The 12554-nt window shown below is 41.6% G+C and overlaps 1 protein-coding gene across 7 annotated transcripts in view; it reads right to left on the bottom strand.

The window, feature by feature from the left end:
- Positions 1-12554, bottom strand: part of pou6f2 (POU class 6 homeobox 2) — an 88283-nt gene that overhangs the window by 24248 nt on the left and 51481 nt on the right. For all 7 annotated transcript variants that reach the window (XM_023950118.2, XM_078938223.1, XM_078938224.1 and 4 more), the window contains exon 5: positions 10855-11162. In XM_023950118.2, the coding sequence (XP_023805886.1) occupies positions 10855-11162 (308 nt within the window). The remainder of the gene's footprint in view (positions 1-10854; positions 11163-12554) is intronic.

The following is a 12554-nucleotide window of genomic DNA, read 5'->3' as shown; positions in this document are numbered from 1 at the left end:
CAGAGGCAAATGGACAAGTGTATATAGGAGCCTCATTTGTTGATGCTGAGGCTCTAAGGACACGTAAAACCTATTTTCTGCTTAACTGTGAGCTAAAATTTCAATAAAGGCTCACCTGTTTGGAATGAAAAACCTTTATGAAACCACCTGGAGTGTCTTTGCAAATTATAAATTATAGTAGGAGCTATTTTAAAAGCATTTTAAGAGGTCTTTTAATTATGATTATGCAGTTTCAGCCAAAAAAAAAAAAAAAACTGGGTTATTTTCTAAGACATAGTTTCTGCAGAGCAGCAGTAGTTCATTACAAATTCACCTCTGAGTTGTAGGCAGGACTCTTGGCAAAGAGCAATTCTGCACCCCTTCCTGTCATAATATATTTTATATATTTCTGACAGTCATATCAAATGATAAACTTTGATATAATGATGATAAACCACCAGCAACTTGTTGTTTTATGATTCTACCCCCCCCCACTTCTTTAAATATCTTCCAACTTCCTTAACTCCCCCTTTTTCCCCTCTTTATCCCTTTTCTTTTCTTTTCTTTTCATTTTCTCTAACATACCACTCTCATCTACTCTCTTCTTCTTTTCTGTCCAGTCCATTAAAAAAAAGGCTATGCAAACAATAAATATATATAAAGTTTAGCCGCGAATACAGAAGGAGTTTATATAAATATACACCAACTGTGTTAAAAGATTAACTACCGCCCGGTACAAGAGGCCTTTAGCTCTTTTCTGTTTGTTAAGCTGTTGGACAGGACAAAAAAAAGTGTTCCCAGTGGTCTTTTAATTCAGATTTTGCTGTTTTTCGCTACAGTCAAAAAAATCGTTTGTCGTTTCGTTTTTTTTTAGTACATAGTTTCAGCAGAGCGGCTGGAGTTCATTGGAAATTTGCATCTTTTGTATTTGCCGAATTTGCCAAATACTGTAGCCATCCAGTCATACAGGTTTGAGCCAGCTTTGAGATACCAGCTCAGATGAGGAAAACAAAGATGTACATCCAGTGTATTTTCTACATCACACATAAGCTTTATTTCAAATGGCATGTTTTCGTCGGGTCCAGATTCACAACTATTTAAATAAAGAAACACTCAGAGATGCAATTTTAAGCTGTATTTTCTTTATATATCTCCTCCATCATCAGGAAAATGCCACAAGAATACGTTAAAAACACCATATTCATTAGAGTGGCTCTTTCAGGAACTGAATCTTTCCTGCAAAAGGGTCTGAAAATGAAAGTTGTAGCAGAGGCTTGTATTAAAGCTTTTCTTGTGGAGACCATGTCAAAACGGACCCAACAAGGTAGATCGACAGTCAATACCACTCTTGTTTCTGTGTGAAAAGAATGTCTTTTATCTGGAACAACATAGAAGTTTCCCCTCGACCATCCTGGATTTACCGTCCCCGTCTCCTCCCTGCTCTTTTCCCACTCCGGAGTAAATGTAATCAGCTGTGACATGAGAAAACACGTTCTGTGTCTGTCAGGACTCGGCAGACGGTCCTCTGCTGACTCTCCTCCTCCTGCCCTAAAAACTGCCTCTCCCCTCTTCCCTGCCTCCCCACTCCGAACATCCGCTGTGCTTATGAACATCAAAATGCCATTAGGCCCTCCAAAACACCTCTGGTCCCTTGGTTGGCGGGGCCTCACACTGTGGTAGCACACTCAGAGCCCCGTGAGCTCTGACTATTGCTCACTGTTGGGCCTTAGCTTCAGCTGTTGTGAAAAATAAAACCCAAGAAGAGCCATTCTCAAGGAAAAATATTGGGGGAGTGAAAGACAGATAGAACAACTGGGGCAGATAACACCTGGCAGAATACAATAACGCCGGATCCAGCAGCGGCCGGACAGTGTAATTGCTTAAGGGAGTGGAGGGACAGGGGGTGTCAGATCTGGAGGTGACTGAGGTGGTGTGGCGGGTGCTAATGGAGTGATGTCATATGAAACTCCACAATGACAGCTAGTTAACCGAGAAGGGTTTGGCTGATCAAATAAAAGGCATTAACTCCAGGAAATGGCAGTTTCAGAAATGGCCACGTCTAATGAGGCAGAATGCAAATGAATGAGGGAAAGAGTTGTGAAAGCGTTTAAACTAACTATAAAGGGGTGATGGAGTGTGAGACGGTGGCCGTCAATCTCCCCACTCATTACCTTCATGTGAAATTAACAGCAGCTTTAATCATTACATGTAATCTGCTGCGGCCCATTCGTTGATAATTGTGGAGAAACGGCACCTCAGAGTGGGCTCTCGGTCATCAATCACCGGCAGCGGTATATTTCCTCTGGATAGGGACCGCTGCAGGTAAAAAATATAAGTTATACTACAATCCTCTTACACGGTTTCTCTTCCTGGGGAATGATCTATAATATTTAGCTGTTTCCAGATGTATTAAATTTCAAACTACTTTGTGATTGAGTATCCACAGGAAAGTGCTGACCGTTTCCGCTCATGATGTGACATATTTGGTGCAGTTATTTCTGTAACCTACTGGTGCCTGGCTGGAAATCAGCACCGCCGTTGCAGTAAATCTGCTGCTGCCCCAGCTAGGATTTTCAGGCAGATGCCCGGCTATGTTTCTAGCTGCTCTGAGAAAATGAGATCAGGATAAAAAATGAGGGTTATCATTCTGGATTTGTTTAACAAAGACTCTTTGTAGCCTTTGGATGAACATTAGCTGTAATATTCAGTGTACGATCAAAGATTTTTTTCTTATTTTGACTAGACTGATTGCATCCCATTCCTTTTCGTTTAGATGGAAATGGCATCCCTTTTCTGTTGTTTGACATATAAATATAGCAATTGAATGACTTTAATATCCTCCTAATCAATGTCCAGTGATCTTTTGATGTCGTCAATTCAATATAGGAAGGGTCATCCATGCCGCAGCTTTATAAACACAATAAAGGTAAATGATTACTCCCCTCTGTGGTGTCCAAAAATACAGCCAGTAATGAAGAGAAATGGAGGAGTTTGAGGAGGAGGCCTGTCATGTGTCATTGGGCGTCTCTAAGCCCTAAGATTAATCGCGAAAGAGGGCTTCTGTGGCTAAGATGTGGTCACCCTTGATCGATAAATCCACCACCCTCTCCCTCTTCCTCCTGCAAGTCTACGCCTCGCTGCCTACCTCACTTTTTCTCCCAAAAAACACTTGCATTTGTCGGCACGAGTGAAATTGGCATAAAGTGGGAGATGAGCCGATGAAATGTATGGCTGGGTTGATTGCTTCAGTCTCAACTGCAAAGACGTCCCTCGATGGTGAGGTTAAGGAAGAAAGCTCATCCATGGGGGGAAACGTTCCCACAGAGAACAGAAAAATAGCATAAAATCGAGAAATTTCAAGACGCAGCCTGCAGTGCACTTGCAGAATTTGTGCCAAATTTAGCCTGTTAACCACAACCAAAGACACTATGGAGAAGACTTTCAGATAATAGTCTGCAGGGACCACAAATGGGATTTTTGACTTGGTGTACGAGGAGGGCATAATGCAATAACATTGCATTAAAAGGGTCTTTTTTCAGCGCGGCTGTGCAGCGGAGCTGTATTCCTCGTGTGAGCGCGGTGCTCTGTTTGCGGTCACTAATGGGCATCAGAAATTACAGGCAGTGGAATCGCGCCCCGCGGGGGGACTGGCCTCCTCAGCGGAGCGGAGCACTTAGACGTTGTCTGAGAGGCTGCTGGAGGAGAAAGGGGGGGAACTCAATGTCACAGCCCTGCCTCATAATTAAAGAAACCCTATTCCTTATCCACTGTTAGGTGAGCCCTGGCGCGGCGCTCTATCTGAGGGCTCCCATGTGGGCGTCTAATGCGAGTTGCCCCCGGTGTGCACGTGGGCTGATCAGGGAGCTGTGCCTTTTTTGCTGGGTGTCTAAGCTGGAAGCCCTCTGCCCACTTTCACTGTCAGGTTCAGAAACATCACAGACCTTGAAAAGTGAAGGGAAATATTAACTCTGCAGAAACCGAAAGGCCAACCGAACCCAGGAAAAGCCTCAAAGTAAGAACAAGGTGTAATGTAGGTGCAATTTTAGAAGTGAGTGCCTTCACAGTTTTCCAAATAATCCCCCAGAAATATACTAAATTTAAGTTTTCCGATATCCAAGGCTCTTCCTTAAGTCTCTAGATTTTCCTGCAGCCTAATCCCTCATTTGAAGTAAATAAAAGTAGTAGAGCTGTCATGGTCAGGTTGTTTTCCTCATCTAGCCCCCACACTTTATAATTATTCATATGAAATGCGGGGCTGTTGATGGGCAACACTCTTATTTTCTGCTTCAGTCAACAGTGCACATTTGTATTTCTAAATTGTAGAGCGCTTGTTATGTAAGGCAATTTTCTGCCTTCTTAAGAGCCGGATCTCCTGTGCATTAATGAGAGGCTGTGCTGCTGCAGTGCTGAAGGCCTGTGCATGGCCTGCGCCGCACGGCAACGGCAGAAACTTCAACACACAACTGCCATATCACACACAGACATGTTAAATCCTCCTGACTGCAGATTTCTCCTCTGTAGAGGACATTTCTAAACCTGAATATCCCCAAACCACTGCGTACTACTGGATTAACCCCTTTCGGTATCCAAAGAGGACATTTAGGGCTTTTCAATGATACCAAATGTGAAAGGCTGGGGGTTCTGGGATTTGTAGTTTGTGGTGGATTTGAAAAAAATGTGACTGGACAAACCTTTGGTTCTCCAGTAGTCAAGAGGATAGGAGCACGACTATATTTGAGCGCTTTGGGGGGAATTTTGGTGTTATTAAATAAAAAATCTGATTTCAAAAAGAAAAAAATCTAAATTAAACTAACTTTATTTTGGCTAACCTAAACAAAAACCTCTGGTACAGATGCTAACTGTCCTGTTAATGTAAAACGTATTCATATCTGTAAAGCGTTTTTATATGGTGGCCCTGAAGTGCAAATCACTTCAACAAATCACTTAAAGCAAAATTAACAAAGAGAACAATGTTACATTTTAGAAATCGATTGATTGATTGATTGCTTTGGTTTATTTTAAGCATTAATAAACACAAGGAAAAATCAAAGAGATTTATTAAACTTATTAAAATAGAGATTATTTACTAAGGTCAAGTAGAGCTTCATTTATTAGTTGAAAAGGAGTGGGAAGAAGCAAATTTATAAAATCCCATCCCAACTGAGTTATTTCATTTCAAAGTTTTCAGATTTTTTCTAAAGCAATCAAAACAAAATTAACTGAACTTTTGCAGTGGCTGTGGTCATAACTTAAAGAAACATCTTCTGTCCAATAACTTCTAGTTGAAAAGTTGAACAAACATCATCGTCCAATCGGTGATGTTCCTCGATACCAATCTTTTCCTTCTTATTTTGATTTAGATTTATGGAAATTACTTTTCCTTTTCTGAAAAGTTTCCTTTTTTTTTGTTTTATTTTTTAGGAATTTTGTTTTGATATCTAAAACGTAATGCTGTTTTTTTATTGTCTGCTTCTTTAATTGTCGTTGTGATCTTTAATATGTTTTTGTGTTGAGTGATTACTTGATGTGATAAGCCTTTCAGAGCCACCGTACTTTTATCTGCTCAAAGCATGAAAAGTGTTAGTTTTTTATAAATAAAGTTGGATTTGATTTGATATCTGTGTGAGCCACATGACTAAGTCAAGTCTTAAACATCACTAACCTGGAAAAATAAAGGTGCTACTACTTAACACAAAAAAGTAAGATATTTCGATATTGTAAACTAAAATAAAAATTAAAGAGTTAAATTTTATTTTGTACATTTTTAGCGAAAGATAGTAAATCTACATTTAAACGTTTAAGTACTAATTAGATTAAAATGTGTCTGTTTCTCTAAAATAAATGAGCATTAAGTTGATCCGCACATTTCAATAATTCTATTTGGGGTTTCTTTACATGAAGAAGAGGAGGTTTGGAGCAAAATGGACAGAGGTGATTGTAACAGCGGCTGACACAAGTAAAAGTGCACTGCAGCGGAAAACAGTGACATGAGTGTCTGAGAGGGCCTTAGCTGGAGACAAAAGCGCCAGAGATGGGCCTAAGATTTGAAGAGGAGTGAACAGTAGTGGAGGAGGAGGGGGGGGGGGGAGATGCCAAGCAGATAAGGAAAGATAGAAAGCACAGACAGCTGGGGTCTGTGAAAGGCCGTTGTGGTTGGCAGCCGCTGACCTTGGTGACGATGGCTTTTCACCAGAGGCTTCTAATGAAGGCTGATTGCCGAGGAATAGTGAGGGAGCCACAGGAAAGAGGGGAATAGGGGGGGGGGGGGTAGAAAGGAATTGAGGAGAGACTCAGGTAATTGCAGCACTTGTGGGTTGAGGCCCTGCGGTCCTGTGATGTCGGGGTGCAGTGTGGAAGAAGAAAGATGTCTGTGGACGCTTTGGTAGTAAATTGTGGAGCACTGGGAAAGAAGGCAGACCCCTAGGCTGTAATTACCCCTATGAGTGCGTGGATGGAGAGTGGACAGGCCCAGTGTGGGGCTCTGACAACGATCAAGGAGACAACTTCAAAAAAAAAAAAAAAAGGAGGGAGACAGACGGCAGGAGGCTGACAGACAAGGAAGACAGGACGCCTCCACCTCCGCCGAGCGCCACGAAAACCAGCCAGGCAGACACTGGCCAAGGTCAGAGGCTATTAGTGAACACACAACATGCTGGTGACAAGAAAGCCTTGACATGAACGCCAGAGTTTTACACAGTTCTGGATGGAGAAAGACATAATGTCTAAGACAAAAACAGCTAATTAGATGAGGAAGATGCCGGGACTCCACTGGATGGTGCAGCAGGGTCAGGAAGGTGTGGGAATACACACCCGCAATAACAGATTTGATAGGCTGGCCTAAGCTTCCCACTGCCACGGATCAGTATGTACCGCCTCTCCTCTCCCTGCCTGGGCTGATGTAAGTCACTGGAGTGGCAAATTACACCAGACCTACAGCTGTAGCCCGACATTATGATTAATTTGATCAGTAATTTCTCCTGTTTTTCATTTTAATCGCCGCGACCATTCTGCTGTGGCAGGTCTTTCAGATCTAATTAAGATCAATTCCGGTGTAACAGACTTGGCGCGCCTTTACCGCGTCAAATCCCTGAGCTCTCCGGGCGTGGAGAAAACCCGCAGCTCTAATCAATCAACTTCCAGCAAAAATCCAGCGGGCTCCCGCAATCAACCCATTAACGCACTTAAGCAAATTTCATAATCCCCTCCTCCCCACCCCGTCTATTTGTCATCACTTTGGTGGCTATTTCAAGCAGCTGCAGGCCACATCCGGTGCTCCTCTGCATGCCGGGATGGCAGATAGAGCGTGGTTGACACAAAGAGGTGAATCCTTCCTCTATTAGAGCAAATTAGCTGCAGTAATTTAAGTGAAGACCATTGACTCAAGGGGACATAATATGCTGCAGAGAGATTTGTTTTCAGAGAAAAATTAATGAACAATTTAATTAATTTTGTCGCTCAAATTAAAAACAGCAAAAACACAAGGGATGATAGGAATGATCCGGACTTAGTACAAATTAACAAAGGATATCATACCCTTCCCATGAGGAAGGAGCTACAAAGAGACTTTAATTGCAACATAATGAGTGTTTGTCTCTCTGTAGTTCTGCGCTGCATTGGCAGTAAATAGATCAACGGCTGACTGGTTCTACTAGACTGGATGATGACAGCAGAAAATGGGGGTGTTATCTGTGTTATGCGTGTTGTATTATGGTAATTGCGGCTCTGCTATGTAGTCCTAATTCTGTAATTAGAATATATAAAAATATGCCAACAAACTTTTCTTTGACATTAAAGACCCACTCCACCAAAAATTGGGTTTTTAAAATGTTCTTGTGGCATTTTTCGCATGCTGGATGTCATATATAAAGAAAATGTAGCCTTTGTTTCTGAGTATTGCTTTATTCAAATTGTGGTAAATGAGGAGCAGACAAAAAAAAAAAAATCAGTCTGTGCTGGACCCTTTCCAACCCGTTACTGTCACTCTGTTCACCTGGGAGGTGTGGGCTACTAATCCTGATTAGCACCTGCCAGGTATGCTTCAACCAGGAGGCAGAGAGAGCAGATGAGCATGTGCTGGTTGGTTTTTTGTCTTCAGCTGTCTTAAATTGCTGGTTTTTATTATTTTAATTTGGGATTGGGCCTTGGTAATCTTGATTTGCAGGGTTTATTTCTGTCTTTTGATTAGGTCAGACTTAATCAGGCAGCCTTAGCAGGGAGCAGCTGACTCAGACGGTCGACGTGGCTGCGTCAGCTGTTACCCTGACTGTCTGTCCGAGGTTCCAAACCTTTTCATTTTTGAACCAGCACTAAAATTTTACTTTGTTTTACAGGACACAGAATTCTCATTGGTGTCCATTCGTCATGTTATGGCCCCTTTGTGGTTTTTCCCCTAGACTGGGGCAGGTGTGCCTGTCGGGACTGTAACAATACGTTATGTATAAACTACAATCGGCAGGCCACAAGCTCCCTGCTCTGATGCATCCACAAAGAGATCCATGTATGTCTTCCTCGTCTGAGATGGTATCTGTCCCAAAACTGTCCAGCTAAATAGCTCCAATGTTGCTCGCCATTTTTGTTGCAAAGCTAATGTTAGGCTGCAGTTGTAAGGCGCTGTAAGATAGCACAAGTGAGTGTCAACAAAATGAAAGCAGGCTAACTCCACGCCTACAGTTCAAAGGTGAATTTCTTCCCAACTGCAGAAACTGTCCTAGAAAACAACAAGATTTTTAATTTTTGTCTATAAACAGCAAATTCATAAGTAAAAGACCGGTACGCTTTGAAAATAGATCAAATGATGATCGGAGTGGGTCTTAAAAACCAAATCCGCCAATAGTCTGAAAGCACCACTGACCCAAATGAAGGATGTAGGGAGAGCGGCTAATAAAATCCCATTGCTGCTGTGAGAGGGTGCTGGGGTCGCGGCCTGTCCTTGAGTGAGTCCTTCCTGGGTGTCAACCTCAAGCGACGACCCACGAAAACTAAGCCTTTTATGGCCTCTCGTGCACAAACACGAACACACTCCGTAATCCCATTTGATGAGGCAATATCCTAATGATAGCTGATGTGGCCTCTTTGCCTCTCCACAGAGAGGTCTGTCCTCAGTCGTCATAATCGACACTTTGGAACTTCTGGAGGCGGAAGAACCGACAGAGCTGAGAACTTCTACGGTTGCTTTAGGTCTTTAAGCCTCATCTGCAAATCTGTTTGTTGGCCAGCAGCTTCTTGTTTCAAACAGACTTAATAGTGTGTTTAGTCCAATGTAGGGGGCTAGCCTTCGGAGCCCATTAAATCCAGAGGCTGTTTTTCCTGCTGAGTCTCACTAGGCCATGACAGGGCCGGAGAGGGCTGCGAGGGGAAACAAATAGCCCAACTCATCCTGGCCATAAAGAAGCTTGCACCACAACCCAATAAGGGTCTGACGCTGATGAATGTGACCAGGGACAGAAAGGCGACCCTGGCCAGTTTCCTCTAGAAATGAAACCGCAGGGATATAAAATAGGTTATTATCGTCACACAGTGACAGGCAGACAGACAGAAGGGCAGAGATGGATGGACAAACTAAATGACCAAAAAAGCAGGTAGACGAGGTAGAAAAACAAACTGATTAAACCTGGAAAGCACCGGAAAACATATGGAAAGATAAAAATAAATCACTGATAATCAAGCAGTGTTTCCCACTTGAGATTAGTTATTGACCAAGCTACAGCAAAAACACTAATCACTCAGGATTTTCAGAAATGATACAGTTAGTTTGTCACTTATAAGGAACAATATTAGCAAATAAACCTGAAGTTACTGTAAAACCTTATGCCTTAGTCACATGCAGCAGTTTTTTTGGGATGACCGGACCCGTGGCGGGTCATAGAGAGGAGTAGCTGCATCATCTACCTCAAGGGATGTCATGAAAACTGAACCTACGATTGTTGTGTGTGCGGAATGTTTATCGTGAAGTATTCATAAGGCTTATGGAAGCTGCACGCACTTATGACATATGGGTGATATTTCTCGCACGGTGTCCTTATGCTCTAGTCTTTGGCAAGGTGTTAGTACTCTCTCAGATTTTATAATTTCCTCATTTCCAACAGTCAGGCTATGTGCAGGGAGCAGGCACTTTTTACCCGATCAGCACTAATGGGGTCCTCGTGCAGTGCGGAGAATTTGGGGATGATTGAGAAAAATTGTTAGCTTTGACTGGTCGCTCGCAGCATGCCCGTTGAAAAAAAGTGCCCATGTACATTTTTGCTCTGTGGGTTCACTGAGTCTACAATCTTAAAATTTCCTGCGGGTCACCTGCGTTTGTCCCTTTTTCGCCTGCAGACACCCCGTAGCCCAACATGTCCTCCGCTTCACATATGGACACTTTGGGTGAGCTCAACTCGCTGTTTTTTCAACATGCGGAAATTAAGAGAAGCGGAAATGCTGGACATTGATTTACGTTAAAAATTTGACTTCAATTTTTTTTTCACATACCAACATAAATGTATGCTATTTTTAAGTGATAGCCACACACCGAGTACTGCTTTCAGACTATATGAAGAAAAAGAAAAATACTTTATTTTCTGTTATTATTATTATCATTACAGTGGAAGTCAGAATCTGTGAGATTTTACCCAAGTCTTTAATCGGATTAGGCAGCATGTCAAAACGACGAGTTGGGCTCACCCAATGCGTTAATATGTGCGACCATAGATGATGAGTTGGGGTGAGAATGTGTTGCTCATCCATCTGTAAGGGCAGTTGTGTCTTAGACATTACACAAAGCGCTGCCATCTCTTGACTTTATATTGTTTGATAGCTGAGATTACTTGTCTGAAAAACCCAGATTTCTTAAAGTTACGTGTAAAATATGCTCAGAAAGTTAATCTGTATACTCACTGGCAGGGGCATTGGGGGGGTAACAGGTGAGGGTAGGCTCCGGGCGGGGGACTGATTGGGTCGGTGTGGCGGCGACTGCTGTGGTTGTCCAGACGCGGAGGAGCAGGTGGAGCTTGGAGATGGGACCGAAGTTTGCTGCTGGTTGTGTGGGGTTATGTGATGCTGGGATGGCAGCTGGTTCTGATTGTGGGAGTGGCTCTGTTGATGGTGGTGGTGGTGGTGCTGTTGCTGTTGCTGCTGCTGGTGGTGCTGCTGCATCTGCTGGAGCTGCTGCAGGTGCTGGAGTTGTGAGTTGAGTGATGAGGTAGCTGTTGACGAAAAGTAGAGTTTGTTGAATCTTCTGGGTCCGAAACCTTTCAACGCTCAAACTCAGTGATGAGCCAAGATCACTGACAACACGTGCTTTAGCACATAAAAAAGGTATCATTATTTGGAGAATGTCTCAACACCTTGGACAGAAATATATGCACACGTGTGGGAGACACTGGATGAAGTGTGAGAGACACATGCAAATTGGATGGAGCCACAACCAATTTCTCCAGGGTTTAGGTCTGGCATGATAGCATCAGTGATAAAAAGATGGAGAACAAAGATACCAAACCAGACTAAGTCAGACTCTTTCAATCCAAAAGTACCTTATAAGAAAGCAAAATCTTTTCTTAAATAGTTCAAAACTGTTGAAAAGGGTAACCCCAGTCAAATGCAAAAAAGAAATCCATCTACATGCTGATTTTTTATTCGTGGTGCTCTAACAGCAACTCACTTTCACTTCTGCAACAGTTGTATACAGTTGAAAGCCAACCACCATGTCCATGCAAGGTGGTTGCGTTGACAAATCTCACCAAATATTTGTGTCCACCTTCTAATTTAATTATCGTATACTACATAATTTAAGACAAAACTAATGTATTGGTTACTTTAACTTAAAATGTAAAGTCTTTGTTGTAAGACAATAAATCTTGTTCAGTCATTTAATCTTGAATTCATCTTATTATAAGCAAATATTGGAAACAGATATTTCAAGGATAAGTTAATTTTTTGTGAAAGATTTCAAGAAACGGAATTGCTTAATTTAAGCAAATTGTAAAGTTTATTGACTCCTGACAAATACAAATGGATTTAACAACAGTAGGAAAAAGGTAGATTTACATTTAATTTGTAAGAAAAATGTATCTTTAATTGTGTCCTTTTAGGAGGATTAGAAATGAGGATAGTTGGACTGCTGTAGCACCTAAAATAAGATAGATTTGGGAAAAGGGTGTTTCATAGACCAACTTTAAAAATTATATATTTGAGCAAAACACAATGATTTTAAGACCAATTGTGAAAATAACAGACTTAAGCATTTTAATTTTAAGATTTTATTTTGACATCAAAACTTATTTTTCAGACAAATTGAACTAGCTATATTGGAAGATCTTTTTCACTTTTAACTAAGGAAAACATCACACATATTCTATATTTTTAAACTTTAAACTGTTTTGGGAAGGACACTTTTTCAAAATACTTCCCTCCAACTGAGTTAAAAAATCTCCAAAAAGTTTGTGTTTACTGTAACATTGCAATCTTGCATGTTTTAATAAAATAAATAGCGAAAAAAGATTAAGATATCAGTCAGTAAAATAACAAAACAAATCACATGAAAAGTTTTAAGATGCCAAACTTTAAAAGACTATTTTCTGCATTTAGACAAAGAAACA

The sequence above is a fragment of the Oryzias latipes genome, chromosome 20, assembly GCF_053564925.1.
Source record: "Oryzias latipes strain Hd-rR chromosome 20, Olatipes_Hd-rR_3.1".
In the NCBI taxonomy this organism is placed as follows: Eukaryota; Metazoa; Chordata; class Actinopteri; order Beloniformes; family Adrianichthyidae; genus Oryzias; species Oryzias latipes.
Note: the sequence above shows the minus strand (reverse complement) of the source record. Positions and strands in the feature narration are given on the sequence as shown.